This window comes from Etheostoma spectabile, unplaced genomic scaffold (assembly GCF_008692095.1).
Source record: "Etheostoma spectabile isolate EspeVRDwgs_2016 unplaced genomic scaffold, UIUC_Espe_1.0 scaffold00017306, whole genome shotgun sequence".
Taxonomy (NCBI): Eukaryota; Metazoa; Chordata; class Actinopteri; order Perciformes; family Percidae; genus Etheostoma; species Etheostoma spectabile.
In genome coordinates, this window is record NW_022604136.1 from 1 (window position 1) to 25,353 (window position 25,353).

The window sequence follows — 25,353 nt, forward strand, 5'->3', positions numbered from 1 at the left end:
AAACACACACTCACACAGACAGACATACAGACACACACAGACTGACACACACAATCACATACACAAACACACCACACACGCAGACTGACACACACAATCACACACACACACACAGACGAATCACACACACACACACATACACACACACACACACACACACACAGAGACTGACACACACAATCACACAGACACTTGTACACACAAACACACATGCACACATACACACACATACGGACACACATACGGACAGACAGACAGACAGACACACACACACACACACACACACACGTGCACACACACGAATAACCAAATATTCGTAGCGGTATCGGCCTTAAAAATCCTTTATCGGTCGGGCTCTAGTTTGTGTGTTTGTGTTTGTCAGCCCAGCACAAAAGGACAGATGTCCACTCAGCAGTCAACAGAAGGGTGTGTGTGTGTGTGTGTGTGTGTGTGTGTGTGTGGTGTGTGTGTGTGTGTGTGTGTGTGTGTGTGTCCTGCTCTGGCCCCATAAAAATCCTTTTTATTACCAGCTTGTCATTTACAGATCAGATTTATTCCTTCATTATTATGCCCCTGCTCCTCTCTGCCTCTTGTCCTCCCTCAAGTTCCTCAAGTCTTTCTCTTGTTTTGTCTTTATTTCTGTTTTTCTTTCTATGCTTTCTCAAACTCCTCTCCTCTTTTTCTGGCTACTCTCAAATGTCACGTTGGCAAAAATTCTCCATTCGGCAGACTTTGATCTCGTTTAGTGGTGTCAAACGTGATAGAAATAAGGACAGAGGACGCTGTCTTAGGTACTTTTGGTGTCATTTTCACCTGCAAATACTGTGCAGTTTGCAGCATTTCTCCTAACTCCCCCCCCCCCCCCTCTCTTACCTCTCTGGGTGTGATTCTTATTTCAAGTTTCTTGCCTCCTCCTTTTCATCCTGAACTCTTCTGATCCGTGAGTCTGCTGTCCCCCGGAGGTGACGTTGTAATCACTTCATCTGAGAGCTGTGGCTTTAAAGTCGTGCGCCAGGAAGCTTATTATAAGAGACAAAGACACTGTGCAGTGGGAGTGGGGGGGCGGGTGGGGGGGGGGGGGGGGGGTGACCTAGTTGTGTTCGGGTGCAGGGGAGTGGGATGTGACCCCGGGTGCTGTCAGCTGCTGACATGGATTCAAAACTCAAGAGGGAGTCCAAATCATGATATTGATGATGGTTCATTCTAGATTTAGACTTTAGATTTTACAGGATGCAGAAAATGCTAAAGTTGATTAAAAAGAGGAAGAAAAAATCACAGAACACACCTCCCTGTAAGACCAGAATGCCCAGAATGCACCTGAACACACCTCCCTGTAAGACCAGAATGCCCAGAATGCACCTGAAACACACCTCCCCTGTAAGACCAGCACGCCCAGAATGCACCTGAAACACACCTCCCTGTAGACCAGCACGCCCACAATGCACCTGAACACACCTCCCTGTAAGACCAGCATGTCCAGAATGCACCTGAAACACACCTCCCTGTAAGACCAGCACGCCCAGAATGCCCCTGAACACACCTCCCTGTAAGACCAGAATGCCAGAATGCACCTGAACACACCTCCCTGTAAGACCAGCACACCCAGTATGCACCTGAACACACCTCCCTGTAAGACCAGCACGCCCAGAATGCACTGAACACACCTCCCAGTAAGACCAGCACGCCCAGAATGCACCTGAACACACCTCCCTGTAAGACCAGTATGCCTGAACACACCTCCTGTAAGACCAGCACGCCCAGAATGCACCTGAACACACCTCCCTGTAAGACCAGCACGCCCAGAATGCACCTGAACACACCTCCCTGTAAGACCAGCACGCCAGAATGCACTGAACACACCTCCCTGTAAGACCAGCACGCCCAGAATGCACCTGAACACACCTCCCTGTAAGACCAGCACGCCCAGAATACACTTGAACACACCTCCCTGTAAGACCAGCACGCCCAGAATGCACCTGAACACACCTCCCTGTAAGACCAGCACGCCCAGAATGCACCTGCACACACTCCTTGTAAGACCAGCACGCCCAGAATGCACCTGAAACACACCTCCTGTAAGACCAGAATGCACCTGAACACACCTCCCTGTAAGACCAGCACGCCCAGAATGCACCTGAACACACCTCCCTGTAAGACCAGCACGCCCAGAATGCACCTGAACACACCTCCCTGTAAGACCAGCACGCCCAGAATGCACCTGAAACACACCTCCCTGTAAGACCAGCACACCCAGTATGCACCTGAACACACCTCCCTGTAAGACCAGCACGCCCAGAATGCACCTGAACACACCTCCCTGTAAGACCAGCACACCCAGTATGCACCTGAAAACACCTCCCTGTAAGACCAGCACGCCAGAATGCACCTGAACACACCTCCCTGTAAGACCAGCACGCCCAGAATGCACCTGAACACACCTCCCTGTAAGACCAGCTCCCCCAGATGCACTGAACACACCTCCCTGTAAGACCAGCACGCCCAGAATGCACCTGAACACACCTCCCTGTAAGACCAGCACACCCAGTATGCACCTGAACACACCTCCCTGTAAGACCAGCACGCCCAGAATGCACCTGAACACACCTCCCTGTAAGACCAGCACACCCAGTATGCACCTGAACACACCTCCCTGTAAGACCAGCACGCCAGAATGCACCTGAAACAACCTCCCTGTAAGACCAGCACGCCCAGAATGCACCTGAACACACCTCCCTGTAAGACCAGCTCCCCCAGAATGCACCTGAACACACCTCCCTGTAAGACCAGCACGCCCAGAATGCACCTGAACACACCTCTCTGCAAAGACAGGTGCATTTGGTATTTAAACACCGTGGGCGCTAAAAACAACATGAACAGTTAATTGAAAATGCGGCCAGCAGTTTTTCCGTAATCCTGTTGAAAAACAAACCGACAAACCAACAAAACCTGACCTCCTTGGCGAAGCTATTTACACGTCTACTATTCATGCTCCTGGGGCTTTGATTAAACCGGATCACCGGCCATAAATGCACCAAAATCATGTTCTACGCTCAGAAATTAAACCCTCATTCCTTTTCATCTCCTGCATATCACCGGTCGACGTGTGTGTGCAGCGTATGTAGAACATTTAGAGTTTCTTTTTACACTTTGTGAATGCTGAGTGGTGTAATTATTTCTGCTGAGTGGTGTAATTATTTCAGAGGTAAAATCCACCTTCAGATCGTCCTCTCTAGCCCCACTGGGATGGGAATTATAGGTTGTGTTGCCTTCAGGGATCATGTGCGAGTCATTGAGGTGGTTAGTTCATGGACCGGGTCACGATTGCAGCCTCTAATCAGATTTTTTGTGTCGGAGCTGCAAAGCTTTCTCTCTTTTCTCCTCCTGTGGATGTATATGTTTAAACCCTCGTGTTGTCTTCCCGTCAACCATGAAAAAAAAAACGTATTTTCCCGATATTTTTGTCACTTTTTCATTGTTGTGGGTGCTTTTTTTATGTTTTTGCTATTTTTTACAAAGTTTTTTGACATTTTTAATGTTGACATTTTCAGCGCTTATTTCGAAGGCTCATTGTTTTTGACAAAAATAAATAAAAGGTATTGAAAAACGGGTCAATTTGACCCGAGGACAACATGAGGGTTAACTTAAAATGATATTCCTTTAATATATTAATTAATTAATTCATATTTGTGTCGTCCCCTCTCTCGTCCCTGCAGGTGAAGTATAAGAAGGACTTCGAAGAGAGCAAAGGCCGAGGGTTCAGCATCGTGTCCGACACGCCGGAGATGCAAAGACTCAGAAGGACTCAGGAGCAGATTAGTATCGTATGTCAATGTCTGTCATTGTGTGTGTGTGCGTGTGTGTGTGTGTGTGTGTGTGTCTGTAATGTGAAATGTGTGATTGATGGATGCACTTTGGTCGGTGAGCACAATCAAACACATTCTCTCAACGCTAAAAGTCCCTTTTAGTGTCATACTACTGTTGTCTCTCTACGTTCTTCGAGTTTGAGTTGTGAATGAGAACGGGTTGCACAATTGACACACACACACACACACACACACACACACACACACACACACACACACAAACCTCATCAGGCCCCCCAGCGTCAACGACATCAACTGTGTGAAGAGGAGCTTCTCCTGGAGCCCGTAAGTGTAAGTGAGCATCATTTTATTATTATTTATATATTTCAAGTCGAGCTGTCAGTTTTATTTTTATTACAAAGGCTTCAACAACAAAAGAAAGACGATGTTTAAAGCTAAAAGACAACCTGACAACCTGAGCACGTCTGAAGCTAATCCCGCAACTAGAGGCATTACGACTTCTCCACATTTTGAGTACCAGTGCTACAGTAGCTGTCCTGAGAGAATAGTGTGTGTGTGTGTGTGTGTGTGTGTGTGTGTGTGGTGTGTGTGTGTGTGTGTGTGTGTGTGTGTGTGTGTGTGTGTGTGTGCAGATGCTGTTCCCCACGGTCCCGATGCCCCAGTGACTCTCAGCAGATGACGCCAAGGTAGTGTGTGTGTGTATATCTTTCTCTATTATCCTTCTTTCTGTCATTTTTATCTCCATCGCTCTCTTTCTCTAAAAAACAAAACAACGAAATGAACGCGGTTTTGGTTTTTTATTTTAAGGCATCGCATCACATTTCTGTTCTTAGTCTCATTTCATACACTTAATTTCTGTGTATTTCTCCCTGCTGATGTTCCTCTTTGCTCTGATGCGACACGTAAACTCCCCTCTGGGGATCCATGAGTGTTTCTTTCATCTATTCTTTATACAACAAAGTCTTAAAAAACCATGTCAAACACCGCTCATCAGCTCCTCTCATTCTGCTGCTTTGTGTCATTCCACCCTCCCCTCCCCTCCTCCTCTCTCTCTCCTCTCTCTCTCCTCCCCTCCTCCTCTCCTCTCTCTCCCCTCCTCCCCTCCCCTCCCCTCCCATCCCTCTGTTTACCTGACCGAGTGATCGTATTATTCCGCCTTGTTAATACACCACAGTCTCTCTCTCTCTCTTCATGTGCTCTTCATTGATTAATGAAGACATGTGTGTTTAATACACACACACACACACACACGCACACGCACACACACACACAAACACGCACACACATCACCACTCTCTCTCTCGCAAATGGTGTGGAATTCAACAGCCTACACATTTTTATTTTATGTTATTACTCAGCTCTTCTGAAGGCCGACCTGGTGCTGAGAGAAGAGGAGGGGGGGGAGGGGGAGGAGGGGGAGGTGTGAGGAAGAAGAATAGCGAACAGAGAGCATGATTCATGTTTGTTTGAAGCTGAATTTAACACAAAGCCGTCTCTTTATCTACAGGAGTAATGAAAAGGAAATCAGTAGCATTGTTTCTGATCTCTCATTTAGACAAGCACGTTTTTTTTTTAATTCAGATTAATCTGTAGTGATGTGAAAGTGAAAGAAAAAGAGAAGTGAACTTGGTTCACATCAGGACATAATTAAAGGGATTTCTCCCAGGAAGAGCTTTGTATGTTTTCCGAATCCATTAACAAGATCTGAGGGAGAGAGAAAGAGAGCTCCTGTTTTTTTTTTTTTTTACCACCTATGAAAACTGTCGCCCATTTTAGCTTTCAGAAGAGACAGATCTAGTCCCCAGAGAGGCTTGTTGGCTGTGATTCTGGGTGAGACGGAGACGACTGCAGGACTCAGCTGTTATTCCGGGTTTAAAGACTTTATTAACTAGTTTCTATCCATACAAGCAGGCGCGTAGGACAACATCCTGGGCCCTGTAGAAAGGCCTTTTCCATGGGCCCCTCCCCGCATCCACAGCTATTCATTCTAGCATCTTTATGGGCCCTGTATGCAACTCAGGATTGGTCCCTCTGTTTGTGATCTAGTGGCGGCATTTCTATGCAGATGTTTGCAATCAAATCATCATCTAAATACCACAGAATACTTTCTACACAATGGTTATACTGAATACCATTTTAAGAAAGCTTCAGTTGCAGCGGCGGGTGGAAGCCAACATTTCGGACCGCACTTGAAGGTATCTTTGGAAAAAATAGAGACAATTAATGGCAACGTAGCGGGATTTGAAGCGACGACTTCTTTAATAAAGGGCTCAGTCACAGTGTCCTGGGCCGGTCAGTGCATGTGTTAAGTGTTCTCACACGTCAACATGACACGCCCACTTTGGCGTGTTATTTGTATGTGTTTTGAGCTATCCGTGTAGAGTTGGGAATGCGAACCGGTTGGTATTTACCATGTCTGCACAAGTCATTGTGTGCAAAAAAATGTATTGTTAGAATAAATAATTCCATTATAAATTACGTTTATTCCTGTATTTATCTCTCTTAAATTCATGACTTTCTTAAGCCAAGTGGCGTGTTATCTGTACGCATTTTAAGCTATCCGTGTGTTTAGACATACACACCACTCTGCGTGTTTTTGCCACTTGGCGTGTTGTTACCAGATGGCGTTATTGCAGCTGTAAGCAGTCCAGAGAGCTGCCGCGAGGGAGTGAACACTGAGAGATGCACACATGTGACGCGCTCTTGATCATATTGCGATGATTTATTTTTCTTCTTCTTCCATATGTACAATACACTTCGCACTGCAGTTCCTGATGTAATTCTTACCTGGTGAGTAGAAATAATTGCGTAATACTGCGTGCCGCGGTCAACAAAAGTGTTGAGTCGCGGTTGAGTTTAGGAAACTTGACACGCGGTTGGGTTTAGGAAACTTGACACGCGGTTGGATTTAGGAAACTTGACACGCGGTTGGATTTAGGAAACTTGACACGCGGTTGGGTTTAGGAAACTTGACACGCGGTTGAGTTTAGGAAACTTGACACACAGTTGGGTTTAGGAAACTTGACACGCGGTTGGGTTTAGGAAACTTGACACGTGGTTGGGTTTAGAAAACTTGACACGCGGTTGAGTTTAGGAAACTTGACACACAGTTGGGTTTAGGAAACTTGACACGCGGTTGGGTTTAGGAAACTTGACACGTGGTTGGGTTTAGGAAACTTGACACGCGGTTGAGTTTAGGAAACTTGACACACAGTTGGGTTTAGGAAACTTGACACGCGGTTGGGTTTAGGAAACTTGACACGCGGTTGGATTTAGGAAACTTGACACGCGGTTGGATTTAGGAAACTTGACACGCGGTTGGGTTTAGGAAACTTGACACGCGGTTGGATTTAGGAAACTTGACACGCGGTTGGGTTTAGGAAACTTGACACGCGGTTGGGTTTAGGAAACTTGACACGTGGTTGGATTTAGGAAACTTGACACGCGGTTGGGTTTAGGAAACTTGACACGCGGTTGGGTTTAGGAAACTTGACACGCGGTTGGATTTAGGAAACTTGACACGCGGTTGGATTTAGGAAACTTGACACGCGGTTGGATTTAGGAAACTTGACACGCGGTTGGGTTTAGGAAACTTGACACGCGGTTGGATTTAGGAAACTTGACACGCGGTTGGATTTAGGAAACTTGACACGCGGTTGGATTTAGGAAACTTGACACGCGGTTGGATTTAGGAAACTTGACACGCGGTTGGGTTTAGGAAACTTGACACGTGGTTGGGTTTAGAAAACTTGACACGCGGTTGAGTTTAGGAAACTTGACACACGGTTGGGTTTAGGAAACTTGACACGCGGTTGGGTTTAGGAAACTTGACACGCGGTTGGATTTAGGAAACTTGACACGCGGTTGGATTTAGGAAACTTGACACGCGGTTGGGTTTAGGAAACTTGACACGCGGTTGGATTTAGGAAACTTGACACGCGGTTGGGTTTAGGAAACTTGACACGCGGTTGGATTTAGGAAACTTGACACGCGGTTGGGTTTAGGAAACTTGACACGCGGTTGGATTTAGGAAACTTGACACGCGGTTGGATTTAGGAAACTTGACACGCGGTTGGATTTAGGAAACTTGACACGCGGTTGACTTTTCGGAAACTTGACATGCGATTGAGTTTAGGAAACTTGACACGCGGTTGGGTTTAGGAAACTTGACACGCGATTGAGTTTTCGGAAACTTGACATGCGATTGAGTTTAGGAAACTTGACATGCGGTTGGGTTTAGAAAACTTGACACGCGGTTGGATTTAGGAAACTTGACACGCGGTTGAGTTTTCGGGAAACTTGACATGCGATTGAGTTAGGAAACTTGACACGCGGTTGGGTTTAGAAAACTTGACACGTGGTTGGGTTTAGAAAACTTGACACGCGGTTGAGTTTAGAAAACTTGACACGCGGTTGAGTTTAGGAAACTTGACACGCGGTTGAGTTTAGGAAACTTGACACACGGTTGGATTTAGGAAACTTGACACGCGGTTGAGTTTAGGAAACTTGTCACGCAGTTGGGTTTAGGAAACTTGACACACGGTTGAGTTTAGGAAACTTGACACACGGTTGAGTTTAGGCAACTTGACACACGGTTGGGTTTAGGAAACTTGACACGCGGTTGAGTTTAGGAAACTTGTCACGCGGTTGGGTTTAGGAAACTTGACACGCGGTTGAGTTTAGGAAACTTGACACACGGTTGAGTTTAGGAAACTTGACACGCGGTTGAGTTTATGAAACTTGACACGCGGTTGAGTTTAGGAAACTTGACACGCGGTTGAGTGTAGGAAAAGAAGAACGGGGTAGGCTTTAGTAAAAAAAGAAACCGACGTTGAGTTTAGGAAACGTGACGCGATCCCCGGTCTCCTGGGCAAAACTCCTCTGTTTTACCCATCTACCCCCCCGACCAACTTCCCCCCCTTTCATACTACTCGCTCCGGCGTACATTCACACACAATCGCAAGATAATGTAAGTCAATGGAGGCCAAACGGCGTAGATAAGCACCGAGTATGCATTTGATGACACGCCAATAATGGCCTATGAATTGGTGTGTCGTACAGAGACGCCATTTCATGACATCAGTCTGATATGTGCTAAAAAATGAAACGTGTAACTACGTATGCAGACGAGGCAGCGTTGCTGGAGATGAAGAGTGTTGCTGTTGTTGAGCTGTGATTGGTGGAACAGCAGATGGTCAGCTCTGTTTACCTCAGCAGCCATCTGACGCTGGGATCATATGCCAGACTACCTGCTGCCTGCATGGCTCAGATCCTAAAAATGTACAATATTCATCTTCACAGTGGGTAAAGCCATCAGTCACACAGAGAAGATAGAGACGCACTGGATTTCTTTTTCATTCTTTTTCATTCTTTTTCATTCTTTTCTGTTCTCAAATTTTCCCCTTTACCTTCAGTTTGTCTTTCATTCTCTTCTTTGACAAACGCTGTCCTCACATTTTCAGCAGACAAGACGACACGTATACCTTGTTTGTGTTTTAAAGTAAGGCTGTCAATCGATTCAAATGTTTAAAAGCAGCCAGAGCCCGACCGATACGCATATTTGGTTATTTAAAAATCCGATATGCTGATGTATCGGCCAATATATATACAGTATTTTTCTGAGTTCTCAATTAAATAATATGATAGTAATTTGTTTTATTGTCACAACAGAACATCAAAATATATTAAAGTTCTGAAAAATAAAATGTAGAAAAATACAAACTTAAGATATGAAACTTAAACAAAAAGACAATAACAAAAAATAATCAGTGTTACCAACAAGGACGTTGTAGAGCGTCCTCTGGGGGACAGACTATGCAACACATCACTAACAGGGACGTTGTAGAGCGTCCTCTGGTGGACAGACTATGCAACACCATCACTAACAGGGACGTTGTAGAGCGTCCTCTGGTGGACAGACTATGCAACACCATCACTAACAGGGACGTTGTAGAGCGTCCTCTGGTGGACAGACTATGCAACACCATCACTAACAGGGACGTTGTAGAGCGTCCTCTGGTGGACAGACTATGCAACGCCATCACTAACGGGGACGTTGTAGAGCGTCCTCTGGTGGACAGACTATGCAACGCCATCACTAACGGGGACGTTGTAGAGCGTCCTCTGGTGGACAGACTATGCAACGCCATCACTAACGGGGACGTTGTAGAGCGTCCTCTGGTGGACAGACTATGCAACACCATCACTAACAGGGACGTTGTAGAGCGTCCTCTGGTGGACAGACTATGCAACACCAACACTAACAGGGACGTTGTAGAGCGTCCTCTGGTGGACAGACTATGCAACGCCATCACTAACGGGGACGTTGTAGAGCGTCCTCTGGTGGACAGACTATGCAACACCATCACTCATAACATACCATCCTAATAAATAATAATAATAATAATAATATTTAATTGCAATTATTTGCAAGAGTGTCCAGTTAACTCGCGGTCAATCGCACATTTTCATAAACTGTTATAAATACTCGTTTTTAATCCTCCAGTAGTATTTGAGACTGCCGAGGTAACGTAGTTCACACGAACAGTACGTTTAGTCTTCTGGAGAGAACCACCTGGGCTGCACAAAGTTATATTATGTTATAAAAACAAAAGAAGACAATAAAAATGTAGACACAATGAACATCATACAAACAACACATTTCTATACATATGTCCCTAAACTAGATCATACGCCAAAAATTGTGTTTTAACCCCCATGTTGTCCTCATGTTGTCCTCATGTTGTCCCCATGTTGTCCTCATGTTGTCCCCATTTTGTCTTCATGGTGTCTTCATGTTGTCTTCATGTTATCCTCATGTTGTCCCCATGGTGTCTTCATGTTGTCTTCATGTTGTCCTCATGTTGTCCCCATGGTGTCCTCATGTTGTCCTCATGTTGCCCTCATGTTGTCCTCATGTTGTCCCATGTTGTCCTCATGTTGTCCTCATGTTGTCCCCATGTTGTCCTCATGTTGTCCTCATGTTGTCCTCATGTTGTCCCCATGTTGTCCTCATGTTGTCCTCATGTTGTCTCCATGTTGTCCTCATGTTGTCCTCATGTTGTCCCATGTTGTCTTCATGTTGTCCTCATGTTGTCCTCATGTTGCCCTCATGTTGTCTTCATGTTGTCCTCATGTTGTCCTCATGTTGTCCCCATGCTGTCCTATATCAATGTTCTTTTTAATTCCCCAAAATAACATGATTGATTCCAACGCTCTTTGCCAAGTACAAATCTCTACTTTCATTAATTGGGGCTTATTCTATTTTATAGCATTGTAAAACAAAGTGAAGTGTTGTTGAAATAGTATTGAGTAAAAGTTGACATATTCCAGTCTGTGATTATCATCAACATCCATTCCTTTAATTTTAGTCTCAGTAATTCCTAATTACTTCTTTTCTAACTCAAAAATTAGGTGTAATTGGAGGTTTAATGAGCATAAATTCCCAAAATAACTGTAAAACTAAAGTTAATAAGTTAGTGTAACGTAGTAACGTCAAAAAGTGGAAAAAAGCATCAAAATTGTTAGAAAAAGGGACAAAAACGTAAGAAGAAGTGAGAAACTTTGATTAAAAGCTTCAAAAAAGGGTTGATTTTCAACGGGAAGACAACACCAGGGTTAAGACGAGGAGGACCTAACAACTTAACGCTTAACCAAGACAATAATCGACAGATTAATCAAAGGAAATGAAAATAATTTTATTTGCAACCCCAGAAACAAATGAACCTGAGAGGAAGATACAACTAGAATAAGAATACAAGTAAAAATAGAAACTATACAAGAGCATTCCTTCCTGCTTACGATAGTTCTGAACTCACCTTCAACCCCTCAACTTACACACACACACACACACACACACACACACACACAGACTCACACACACACATAGAGACACACACAGACTCTCACACCACACACACCACACACACACACACACACTCACACACACACACACACATAGAGACACACACAGACTCACACACACACGCGCGCGCACACACACACACACACACACAGACTCACACACACACACACACACACAGACTCACACAGAGACACACACCACACACAGACAGACAGACACAACACACACACATACACACACACACACACAGAGAGACACACACACAGAGAGAGAGAGAGAGAGACACACACACCACCACATGCAGGAGAGAGAGAGAGAGACACACACACACACAGACTCACACACACACACACACACACACACACACACACACACATAGAGAGAAACACACACACACAGACTCACACAGAGACACACACACACACAGACAGACAGACAGACACACACACACACACAGACACACACACACACAGACTCACACACACACACACACACACACAGAGAGAGGACACACACACACAGACTCACACAGAGACACACACACACACACACACCCAGTACCCAGCACTGGCGCTGTGGTCGTGATGAAGGGCCGGGTGGTGATAAGGAGTTGAGTAGAGGGCTAAATGTGGACGTTAAAAGTGATAAGAAGACCACAAGACCACAAGACCACCAGACCCTAACGACCGACACCCAGAGGACAGGCGGCCATTACAGGGGACAGGCAGGACCGGACGCGGCTGTCCGCTACAACAAATAACAATAAGAGAAGCTAAAAGGCAGACGGAGGAGTCTGGAGGGAGAGGGTGACAGAGTGTCCGAGAGATCCAGGAGAAGAAAGAGGGACCGCCATGTTTTAGGAAGAACCTGAAGAGAGAGCACAGGAACATACTGAGGAAGTTAGGAGATTTTCAGAATTTGGAAAAGGCTAAAAGGAGGATTAGTTAAGAGACTATACATTGCACAAGGTGAGTTCAACGTTGAGTTTGATCGTGAGAACAGGAAGATAAGGGTGTCCGGGGGGGTCGGTAAAAGCTGGAAAGTGTGAAGACGCTCCGGCATCCGTAGGCGATTACCGATAGCGTGACCTTACAGAACGGGAAAGCAAGGTCGAGACACCGGGAGGATGACCTTGACATGTCGAGCGTTGCATGGTGACTGTCGCTACACGATGCGTCACCGCCTGCACGATCCGTCCTGCACATGTGCAGATGATATCATGATGTACGAGGATTTACCATCTGTTCCACAGTAGCGGCCTGCTGTTAGCCTCCACCGGGAAGCTAACCACGCTAGTTTAGCTAACAGCTAATTCAGGCTAACCGCTAGCTGACAGCTTGATTCAGCCTAAAACAACGTTACTTTTACACGTGTTATTTATATATTTGACATTGACAACACTAACTTATTAACTGTAGTTTTACAGTTAATTTTGGAATTTATGGTCAATAAACCTCATTTATAGGAAATTATACCTAATGTTTGAGTTAGAAAAGCAGAAATTAGGAATTATTGAGACTAAAATTAAAGGAATGGATGTTGATGATAATCACAGACTGGAATATGTCAACTTTTACTCAACACTATTTCAACAACACTTCACTTTGTTTTACAATGCTATAAAATATAATAAGATCCAAAATTAATGAAAGTAGAGATTTGTACTTGGCAAAGAGCGTTGGAATCAATCATGTTATTTTGGGGAATTAAAAAGAACATTGATATAGGACAACATGAGGACAACATGAGGACAACATGGGGACAACATGGGGACAACATGAAGACAACATGAGGACAACATGGGCACAACATGAGGACAACATGGGGACAACATGAAGACAATATGAGACAGGGCTGTAGTACTCGAGTCCGGTATTGTACTCAAGACTGTTTTTCTATGGTCTCGGACTTGTCTCGGACTCGCTAGTATTTGGACTTGGACTTGTCTCGGTCTCGACCGCTGGTCTTGCCCAATATGGCTTCTGGTCTGGACCGAGTCCAGGTGTCTTTATTATGTTGATAATAATATTGGAGGGAAAGGGAAACCCAAAATGATTGTCTTGATACTGTCATGTATAAGACCTTTTTAAAGCCCTGGACTCGGTCTTGACTCGGACTCAAACCTCTTTGGACTCTGTCTTGACTTGGACTCGACTAGTCCTGGTCTTGGACTTGTCTTGGACTCGACTAAGGTGGTCTTGACCACAGCCCTGACATGAGGGTTAAGCATTACATAAATAATAATAAGCATTATGGGTAAACTGAGGCCTAACCTTTCCTGTGCTTTCTCCCCAGAGGTGACGGACTGATGGAGGAAGAGGAGGCTCCAGCGGCTCCGGGGTTAGATGAAGAAAGGAGGGAAGTTACCACGGTGATGGGACAGGGAGGAGACTCCTTCCAGGAGACGATGCCGACCACCGTTGTCGTCAACGCGACTGCTAGGACGGAGGTAGAGGAGAAGGTGGAGGTCGGGACTGACAAACTAACAGAGGAAGAGGAGGAAAAGGAAGAGAAAGAGGAGGAGAATGGAGAGGAAGAGGAGGAAAAGGAAGAGAATGGAGAAGAAGAGAAGGAAAAGGAAGAGAATGGAGAAGAAGAGGATGGAGAGGAAGAGGATGGAGAGGAAGAGAATGGAAAGGAAGAGGAGAGTCAAGCTAAGAAGTTGTTGAGACCCTTTGAGGTGAGAACTTCCTGCAACATATAACCCCAAAAACATCCAGCCCAGGATATTCTCACACTTCTTCTCAACCCTCGTGTTGTCTTTGGGTCAAATTTAGGAATAAAGGAAGTCGAAATACGGGGGGAAAATGTTGGAGAAAGCAGCAAAATCGATGAAAAAAAAAAAATCAAAAATCCAACAAACTTAATAAAAAAACTATGTAAAAAGCAACAAAATCATGGAGATAAGGGGAAAAAAGGGAAGACAGCACAAGAGTTAAATTGATCTTTTCAGGGTATTTGCATGTGTGTTTTACACCAAGATGTTCATAACAAACTCAGCTTCACGTATAGTGACGAATGTGTAAAGAGATCATTTGAAACTGAAACATTGATGTTGGTTTTTTTGGAAACTAACCTTAATTTATGATGTGTTGGATGAATTGTTTTGGTGCTTGAATTTTGACCTTTTGCCACATTTTAGGCTTCAAACATAAAGATATAAAACTGTAATGTTTTGTGAAGAACCAACAACAAGTGGGACACAATCATGAAGTGGAACGAAATTTATTGGATATTACAAACTTTTTTTAACAAATAAAAAACAGAAAAATTTGACGAAATCTAGTCTCATATCACGATGTCCAAAATCTAAGACGAAATCTAGTCTCATATCACAATATCAATCTAATATCAATATGTTGCCGATTACAAGTCAGAGCAGCATCAATCTGAGTCCATACCATTGGGTAATTCCTTCTATTCTCCCCCCCCCCCCCCCCCTGTCTGTGAGTCTTCGTATTGACCCTGTTTGGCACTGCAGGTTTATATTGGCCCTCAGAGAGGATCACTAGCCATTATTAGCCTTTGATAGTGGGATTTTAGGATTGAATCTGGGCCTGTCAGACAGGGCCGAGGGATTAACGATGCGTCAATTAGAAAAGTTACCTCTGGTAGACTCACAGTGGGGGGGGGTCGAGTAATGTCAAATCAGCAAACTGAGCAAACGCTTCAGATCGTGCAGAGAGAATAACATCTTAAACCAGAGTCGATATTTCATTTATTTTCTGTATTTATTTCAGATTTATTTGTCAGGGACAACGCACACTAATAATACATAAAAGTAAAAATCTGCCAAAATCAGCCTGGAGGCTATTTTTCATCCGATGTAAGTAGGGTTATGGAGCGTAGTGGTAGACTAAGACCTCCTGTGGTAGTCTCACTGGTAGGGGGGTTATGGAGCGTAGTGGTAGACTAAGACCTCCTGTGGTAGTCTGACTGGTAGGGGGGTTATGGAGCGTAGTGGTAGACTAAGACCTCCTGTGGTAGTCTGACTGGTAGGGGGTTATGGAGCGTAGTGGTAGACTAAGACCTCCTGTGGTAGTCTGACTGGTAGGGGGGTTTATGGAGCGTAGTGGTAGACTAGACCTCCTGTGGTAGTCTCACTGGTAGGGGGGTTATGGAGCGTAGTGGTAGACTAAGACCTCCTGTGGTAGTCTGACTGGTAGGGTTATGGAGCGTAGTGGTAGACTAAGACCTCCTGTGGTAGTCTGACTGGAGGGTTATGGAGCGTAGTGGTAGACTAAGACCTCCTGTGGTAGTCTGACTGGTAGGGGGGTTATGGAGCGTAGTGGTAGACTAAGACCTCCTGTGGTAGTCTGACTGGTAGGGTTATGGAGCGTAGTGGTAGACTAAGACCTCCTGTGGTAGTCTGACTGGTAGGGTTATGGAGCGTAGTGGTAGACTAAGACCTCCTGTGGTAGTCTGACTGGTAGGGGGGTTATGGAGCGTAGTGGTAGACTAAGACCTCCTGTGGTAGTCTGACTGGTAGGGGGGTTATGGAGCGTAGTGGTAGACTAAGACCTCCTGTGGTAGTCTGACTGGTAGGGGGGTTATGGAGCGTAGTGGTAGACTAAGACCTCCTGTGGTAGTCTGACTGGTAGGGGGGTTATGGAGCGTAGTGGTAGACTAAGACCTCCTGTGGTAGTCTGACTGTAGGGGGGTTATGGAGCGTAGTGGTAGTCTAAGACCTCCTGTGGTAGTCTGACTGGTAGGGTTATGGAGCGTAGTGGTAGTCTAAGACCTCCTGTGGTAGTCTGACTGTAGGGTTATGGAGCGTAGTGGTAGTCTAAGACCTCCTGTGGTAGTCTGACTGGTAGGGGGGTAATGGAGCGTAGTGGTAGTCTAAGACCTCCTGTGGTAGTCTAAATGGTAGGGTTATGGAGCGTAGTGGTAGACTAAGACCTCCTGTGGTAGTCTGACTGGTAGGGTTATGGAGCGTAGTGGTAGACTAAGACCTCCTGTGGTAGTCTGACTGGTGGGGTTATGGAGCGTAGTGGTAGACTAAGACCTCCTGTGGTAGTCTGACTGGTAGGGGGGTTATGGAGCGTAGTGGTAGACTAAGACCTCCTGTGGTAGTCTGACTGGTAGGGTTATGGAGCGTAGTGGTAGACTAAGACCTCCTGTGGTAGTCTGACTGGTAGGGTTATGGAGCGTAGTGTAGACTAAGACCTCCTGTGGTAGTCTGACTGGTAGGGGGGTTATGGAGCGTAGTGGTAGACTAAGACCTCCTGTGGTAGTCTGACTGGTAGGGGGTTATGGAGCGTAGTGGTAGTCTAAGACCTCCTGTGTAGTCTGACTGGTAGGGGGTTATGGAGCGTAGTGGTAGACTAAGACCTCCTGTGGTAGTCTGACTGGTAGGGGGGTTATGGAGCGTAGTGGTAGACTAAGACCTCCTGTGGTAGTCTGACTGGTAGGGGGGTTATGGAGCGTAGTGGTAGACTAAGACCTCCTGTGGTAGTCTGACTGGTAGGGGGGTTATGGAGCGTAGTGGTAGTCTAAGACCTCCTGTGGTAGTCTGACTGGTAGGGTTATGGAGCGTAGTGGTAGTCTAAGACCTCCTGTGGTAGTCTGACCGGTAGGGTTATGGAGCGTAGTGGTAGTCTAAGACCTCCTGTGGTAGTCTGACTGGTAGGGGGGTAATGGAGCGTAGTGGTAGTCTAAGACCTCCTGTGGTAGTCTAAATGGTAGGGTTATGGAGCGTAGTGGTAGACTAAGACCTCCTGTGGTAGTCTGACTGGTAGGGTTATGGAGCGTAGTGGTAGTCTAAGACCTCCTGTGGTAGTCTGACTGGTAGGGTTATGGAGCGTAGTGGTAGACTAAGACCTCCTGTGGTAGTCTGACTGGTAGGGTTATGGAGCGTAGTGGTAGACTAAGACCTCCTGTGGTAGTCTGACTGGTAGGGTTATGGAGCGTAGTGGTAGTCTAAGACCTCCTGTGGTAGTCTGACTGGTAGGGTTATGGAGCGTAGTGGTAGTCTAAGACCTCCTGTGGTAGTCTGACTGGTAGGGGGGTTATGGAGCGTAGTGGTAGACTAAGACCTCCTGTGGTAGTCTGACTGGTAGGGGGTTATGGAGCGTAGTGGTAGACTAAGACCTCCTGTGGTAGTCTGACTGGTAGGGGGGTTATGGAGCGTAGTGGTAGTCTAAGACCTCCTGTGGTAGTCTGACTGGTAGGGTTATGGAGCGTAGTGGTAGTCTAAGACCTCCTGTGGTAGTCTGACCGGTAGGGTTATGGAGCGTAGTGGTAGTCTAAGACCTCCTGTGGTAGTCTGACTGGTAGGGGGGTTATGGAGCGTAGTGGTAGACTAAGACCTCCTGTGGTAGTCTGACTGGTAGGGTTATGGAGCGTAGTGGTAGACTAAGACCTCCTGTGGTAGTCTGACTGGTAGGGGGGTTATGGAGCGTAGTGGTAGACTAAGACCTCCTGTGGTAGTCTGACTGGTAGGGGGGTTATGGAGCGTAGTGGTAGTCTAAGACCTCCTGTGGTAGTCTGACTGGTGGGGTTATGGAGCGTAGTGGTAGTCTAAGACCTCCTGTGGTAGTCTGACTGGTAGGGGGGTTATGGAGCGTAGTGGTAGACTAAGACCTCCTGTGGTATGCTCTCTCTTTTATACTGTACCTCAGACTATCAGACAGCACAACAAGCACTTTAAACTGACATTTTTATAAGTTTTTACGTATAGTAGTGTACTACAAAGTGTATTTCTTGTATTGGATTTATGGTCTAGTTTTTATGGGTATTACAGCGGGTATGAGCACTGTAATTTTCCGTTTTTAGACTTGAAGTATTCTGATTGTGAAATTGGTATTTTAAGTGTAGTTATTGGCCCTAAGAAGTCTCATGTGTGCTTTTGTGTTTTCAGGCGTCCTCTGATGCAAAGCCTCCACTTCCAGACCCAGCATTCAACAGGAGGTGCAGCCTGCTCATCAGTGATGTAAGTCCATTCATTGGTTGGTGTTCTCAGGCTCTAGTTTGATGGTAACATATATAGTAGTGGCTAGAGGGAGGGGGGGGGGGGGGTCACCCTTATAGACCGGGTGAGAAGCTCAGTCCTCCGAGAGGAGCTCGGAGTTGAGCTGCTGCTTCTTCACGTCGAAAGGAGCCAGTTGAGGTGGTTCAGGCATCTGGTAAGGATGCCTCCTGGGGGGGTCCCTAGGGAGGTGGTCCAGGCACGTCCAACTGGGAGGAGGCCTGGGGGAAGACCCAGGACTAGGTGGAGGCACGTCCGGCTGGGAGGAGGCCACAGGGGAAGACCCGGGACTAGGTGGAGGGACGTCCAGCTGGGAGGAGGCCTCGGGGAAGACCCAGGACTAGGTGGAGGGACATCCAGCTAGGAGGAGGCGTCGGGGAAGACCCAGGACTAGGTGGAGGGACTTCCAGCTGGGAGGAGGCCTCGGGGAAGAACCAGGACTAGGTGGAGGGACGTCCAGCTGGGAGAAGGCCTCGGGGAAGACCCAGGACTAGGTGGCGGGACGTCCAGCTGGGAGGAGGCCTCGGGGAAGAACCAGGACTAGGTGGAGGCACGTCCGGCTGGGAGGAGGCCTCAGGGGAAGACCCGGGACTAGGTGGAGGGATGTCCAGCTGGGAGGAGGCTTTGGGGAAGACCCAGGACTAGGTGGAGGGACATCCAGCTAGGAGGAGGCGTCGGGGAAGACCCAGGACTAGGTGGAGGGACTTCCAGCTGGGAGGCGGCCTCGGGGAAGAACCAGGACTAGGTGAAGGGACGTCCAGCTGGGAGAAGGCCTCGGGGAAGACCCAGGACTAGGTGGCGGGACGTCCAGCTGGGAGGAGGCCTCGGGGAAGAACCAGGACTAGGTGGAGGGACGTCCAACTGGGAGGATACCTCGGGGAAGAACCAGGACTAGGTGGAGGGATGTCCGGCTGGGAGGAGGCCTCGGGGAAGACCCAGGACTAGGTGGAGAGATTATATCTCCAACCTGGCCTGGGAACGCCTTTCGGGACCCCCCAGTCGGAAAAGGGAAAGTGAAGTTTGGGGTCCCCTGCTGGAGCTGCTGCCCCCGAGACCCGAGACCGGATAAGCGGATGAAGATGGACGGATGGATATATAGTAGTTACATAACACTTGGTTGAAAGTTCCCGCAGTGCTCAGCCGTGCGATACTGACCCAGATATCTGAGTCTGCTGCAGCTTCTGTTTGATTTCCAACTCATGAATAGCAATATTTCTGTCTGAAGCCTTCGACACGCTGCTGTCATCGTCTTCCTCCCCCGATGATGATGGGAACTGAACGCAGGGTTGCCATTGGTAACCATGGCAGATGACTGGCCCCTGATTCGTGTACACTCGCGGGGAAAAAACAGCCTCTTATTGACACATGCAGCAGCTCTTTAAAGCCTCCATGTGCCAGTGGATGGGTGAATGAGGGTGAGAGCTGTTGTAGGACGGGGGAGGGTGAGAGCTGTTGTAGGACGGGGGAGGGTGAGAGCTGTTGTAGGACGGGGGAGGGTGAGAGCTGTTGTAGGACGGGGGGGGTGAGACATCGACTCCCTGGTGTGAGTCAAACTTCACAGCTCGGCAGAATGACTCATCAGCTCGTCCACCTACTTTTGAAAATCTCCTGCTTCCTCCAGCTGCTGCCTGTCTGTCTGCCTGTCTGTCTGCCTGTCTGTGTGTCTGTCTGTCTGCCTGTCTGTCTGTCTGCCTGTCTGTGTGTCTGTCTGTCTGCCTGTCTGTCTGTCTGTCTGTCTGTCTGCCTGTCTGTATGTGTGTCTGTATGTCTGTATGTATCCATGTCCGTCTTTTTGTCTGTCTGCCTGCTTGTATGTCTGTATTAATGCATGTCTGATTGTCTGTATGTCTGTTTGTATGCAAGTCTGTGTGTCTGTTTGTCTGTCTGTCTACCTTCCTGCCTGCCTGCTTCTCTGTCTACCTGCCTGTCTTTCTGTCTGTCTGTCTGTCTGTATATCTGTATCGATGCCTGACTGTCTCTCTGTGTGTCTAGCTGCCCGTCTGTCTGTCTGTCTGCCTGCCTGCCTGCCTGCCTGCCCGTCTGCCCGTCTGTCTGTCTGTCTGCCTGCCTGCCTGCCTGCCCGTCTGTCTGTCTGTCAGTCTGCCTTCCTGCCAACCTGCCTGTCTGCCTGCCTGTCTGCCGGTCTGTCTGTCAGTGTGTGTGCCTGCCTGTCTGTCTGTTTGCAGTCAGCCTGCCTGCCTACCTGTCTACCTGTCTGCCTGTCTACCTGCCTGTCTTTCTGTATGTCTGTCTGTCTGCCTGTCTACCTGTCTACCTGCCTGTCTACCTGTCTACCTGCCTGTCTTTCTGTATGTCTGTCTGCCTGCCTGTCTACCTGTCTACCTGCCTGTCTACCTGCCTGTCTACCTGTCTGCCTGCCTGTCTACCTGCCTGTCTACCTGTCTGCCTGCCTGTCTACCTGTCTGTCTGCCTGTCTGCCTGCCTGTCTGCCTGCCTGTCTACCTGTCTCCCTGCCTGTCTACCTGTCTGCCTGCCTGTCTGCCTGCCTGTCTACCTGTCTACCTGCCTGTCTGCCTGCCTGTCTACCTGTCTGCCTGTCTGTCTGCCTGTCTGCCTGCCTGTCTGTCTCTCTATTAACCATCTTTATTAATCATCACTCACAGAAAGATTTGACTATTTTAACTCTCCCAGATCTCAGAATCACGTCCGTAGGCGGGATGAAAACATCTTCATCTTCCTCTTCACCTTCCTCGCCTCAGTCCTACACCCGGTTTGGAGATGTTGCTGTTACCATGGAGACGTACACCGCTTAAAATGTTGCTCCTGGCAGCCTGAATGGAAAGAGCGAGAGCTTTGGGCTGCAACTAACTATTATCTTCATAGTCGATTAATCTGACCATTATTTTCTGCGTGAAGTCATTAGTTTTCTCTAAAATGTCAGAAAAAACACGTGGATCCCAAAAAGTCCAAGATGACGTCCTCAAATGTCTCGTTCTGTCCACAACTCAAAGATATTCAGGAGAATATTCACATTTTACAAGCTGACATCAGAGACTTTATCAACCCAAATCAATGAATCAATTGGGGATTAATTGACTAGTTGTTAACTAATTGATTAATCTCTGCAGCTCTAGTAACGACAGGGCAATAAAGAATATATTATCTAGAAGAAGGTAGGGAGGTGGGTTGGGAACCGGAGGGGTCGCTGGTTCAAGTCCCCATACGGACCCAAGTATGTTGGCGGGCTGTGGCTCAGTGGTAGAGTGGTTGCCTGTTAATTGGGAAGTTGGTGGTTCAATCCCTGGCCCTGCTGTCTCCATGTCTCCATGTCCTTGGGCAAGACACTGAAACCCGAGTATATAAATACAGTACATTTACATTCACCTCCTGGGCACTGCCCAGGTGCTCTTGAGCAAGGCCCCGAACCCCCAACTGCTCGTGGCGCCTTTCCATGATGCATGTATGAGTACTGAACATGTGTGTGTAGTCCAGGAAAATTGTAATTTCCCCTTGCGGGACAAATTATTATTATTATTAATATTATTATAATTACCTACATGTATGTGTATGTGACACTAAGTCTTTTCCCTTCCTGGTGAGAAGCCAGTCGACCAGTATTTAGTACCGTTACTTTAGTTTTGTACCCACAGATCGCGGCGGCGGCCATCTTGTCATCTAATCTCTGGATTAATTCCCTTTTTGTCTCCTGGGTGTCCCCAGACAATCTGCCGTCTGTTGTTTAACTGAACGTCCAATCAGACGCAGCCGAACACCAGCGCTCTGGTTGATGTCTTTCCTGCAAAGTGCTGCACTAAATGTTGGGCTCTTACTTTTAGACATTTGTAACCCTCATGTTGTCCTCATGTTGTCCTCATGTTGTCCTCATGTTGCCCTCATGTTGTCCTCATGTTGTCCTCATGTTGCCCTCATGTTGCCCTCATGTTGTCTTCATGTTGTCCCCATGTCGCCCTCATGTTGCCCTCATGTTGTCTTCACATTGCCTTCATGTTGCCCTCATGTTGTCCTCATGTTGTCCTCATGTTGTCCCCATGTTGCCCGCATGTTGCCCTCATGTTGTCCTCATGTTGTCCTCATGTTGTCTTCACATTGCCCTCATGTTGTCCTCATGTTGCCCTCATGTTGTCCTCATGTTTTCCCCATGTTGTCCCCATGTTGTCCTCATGTTTTCCCCATGTTGTCCTCATGTTGTCTTCATGTTGTCCTCATGTAATCCTCATGTTGCCCCCATGTTGTCCTCATGTTGTCCTCATGTTGCCCCCATGTTGTCCTCATGTTGTCCTCATGTTGTCCTCATGTTGTCTTCATGTTGTCCCCATGTCGCCCTCATGTTGTCCTCATGTTGTCTTCATGTTGTCCTCATGTAATCCTCATGTTGTCCCCATGTTGTCTTCATGTTGTCCCCATGTTGTCTTCATGTTGTCCCCATGTCGCCCTCATGTTGTCCTCATGTTGTCTTCATGTTGTCCCCATGTTGTCCTCATGTTGTCCCCATGTTGTCCTCATGTTGTCCCCATGTTGTCCTCATGTTGTCCTCATGTTGTCCTATATCAATGTCCTTTTTAATTCCCCAAAATAACATGATTGATTCCAACGCTCTTTGCCAAGTACAAATCTCTACTTTCATTAATTTTGGGTCTTATTATATTTTATAGCATTGTAAAACAAATGGAAGTGTTGTTGAAATAGTGTTGAGTAAAAGTTGACATATTCCAGTCTGTGATTATCATCAACATCCATTCCTTTAATTTTAGTCTCAATAATTCCTAATTTAATGTTTCTGTTTCACACTCACACATGTCTCCCCCCCCCCCTGCAGGTGAAGTATAAGGAGGACCTTGAGAAGATGAGGGGTCAGAGTCTGTTTGTTCCTGGAGCCGAACTCATCCACTCCAAGAACATCAGCGCTGTGATATCTGAGGTCTACACACACACACACAGACACACACACACACACACATACACAAACGCACACACACACACACACACACACACACACATACACACACACGCACAAACGCACACATAAAACGACGCACGCACAAACACACATGGACACACACCCACACACAAAAATACGCATAAACATGCATGCATGCACACACACACGCACACACATACACAAACACACACAAACACGCACAAACGCACACATACAAACACACGTGCACAAACACACACATGCATGCACGCACACACACACACACACACACACACAAACACACACACACACACACACACACACACACACACACACACAGTTGTTCTTATATATTTTTAATAACTTGATGCATGCATTAACCTGGAAACCAAATGTTAAACTACACACAGCCTTTTGAAGAAACAGCACATGTTCTTACATATCTCTAATATCCACCATCCTGATCCTTTTGGCTGAAATGTGTTTCAGTCCAAGTACAAAGAGGAGGGAAAGAAGGAGGCGTCCATGTCTCTGTACTCGGTCCTGGCAGAGACTCCCGAGACTCAGCACGCCAGAGAGGCGTCAGAGCTGCAGAGCGAGGTGCGTCCACGTCACCACACCAACAGCTGGTCCAGCTGGACCAGCTGGACCAGCTGGTCCAGCTGGACCACATGTTACGCACAGTCGGAGATCACTGGCATCAGTACTCCACAAAGACCAGCAGCCTAGTACTCTAGATAGAAGACATTTCAAAGCATCGCAGGACAAACAGCTGAAAATATGAAATCTAAAAAGGGTACATGGAGAGCAGAGACCTCCAACGGTGCGTTCAAGACAAATTATGTGCCAGGCGTCTAAATTATGTCTAGTATTTTGATATTTTTGTTATCTGAAGTCTCTTTTATATAGACCTTAGTGGTCCCCTAATACTGTATCTGAAGTCTCTTTTATATAGACCTTAGTGGTCCCCTAATACTGTATCTGAAGTCTCTTTATATAGACCTTAGTGGTCCCTAATACTGTATCTGAAGTCTCTTTTATATAGACCTTAGTGGTCCCTAATACTGTATCTGAAGTCTCTTTTATATAGACCTTAGTGGTCCCTAATACTGTATCTGAAGTCTCTTTTATATAGACCTTAGTGGTCCCTAATACTGTATCTGAAGTCTCTTTTATATAGACCTTAGTGGTCCCCTAATACTGTATCTGAAGTCTCTTTTATATAGACCTTAGTGGTCCCTTAATACTGTATCTGAAGTCTCTTTTATATAGACCTTAGTGGTCCCTAATACTGTATCAGAAGTCTCTTTTATATAGACCTTAGTGGTCCCCTAATACTGGATCTGAAGTCTCTTTTATATAGACCTTAGTGGTCCCCTAATACTGTATCTGAAGTCTCTTTATATAGACCTTAGTGGTCCCCTAATACTGGATCTGAAGTCTCTTTTATATAGACCTTAGTGGTCCCCTAATACTGGATCTGAAGTCTCTTTCCCAAAGTCAGCCTTGGTGCAGAATTCCAGCCTCTAGAGCCAGTCCCACAATGAGCTTTCCTTAGTATCTTCCATTTCTGAGTCTGTAGCTTTTTTTTTGGGGGGGGGGGGGGGGGGGTGTAGCCTTGACCCACTGTACCTTTAGACTTGTGTTTATGTTTCAGATCAAATACAAAGGAAACGTGAAGATTTCCTCGTCTCTTTATTCTCTCCTGCCGGAAACCACCGAGACCCAGTTTGTCAAAGAGCTGACGGAGATACTGAGTGAGGTCAGACTGGAGGGAGGGAAGGAGGGAAGGAGG

General features: G+C 46.7%; 1 protein-coding gene across 1 annotated transcript; it reads left to right on the forward strand.

Moving 5' to 3' along the window:
* Positions 1-3,716: 3,716 nt before the first annotated feature.
* Positions 3,717-25,320, forward strand: LOC116679537 (nebulette; the record flags this gene model as incomplete). Its single annotated transcript, XM_032509197.1, is given in 6 exon segments — positions 3,717-4,510; positions 13,984-14,368; positions 18,551-18,622; positions 23,457-23,558; positions 24,048-24,158; positions 25,216-25,320. Coding segments are annotated over 6 exon segments (786 nt in total), but the record flags the coding sequence as incomplete, so codon positions are not given.
* Positions 25,321-25,353: the final 33 nt, after the last annotated feature.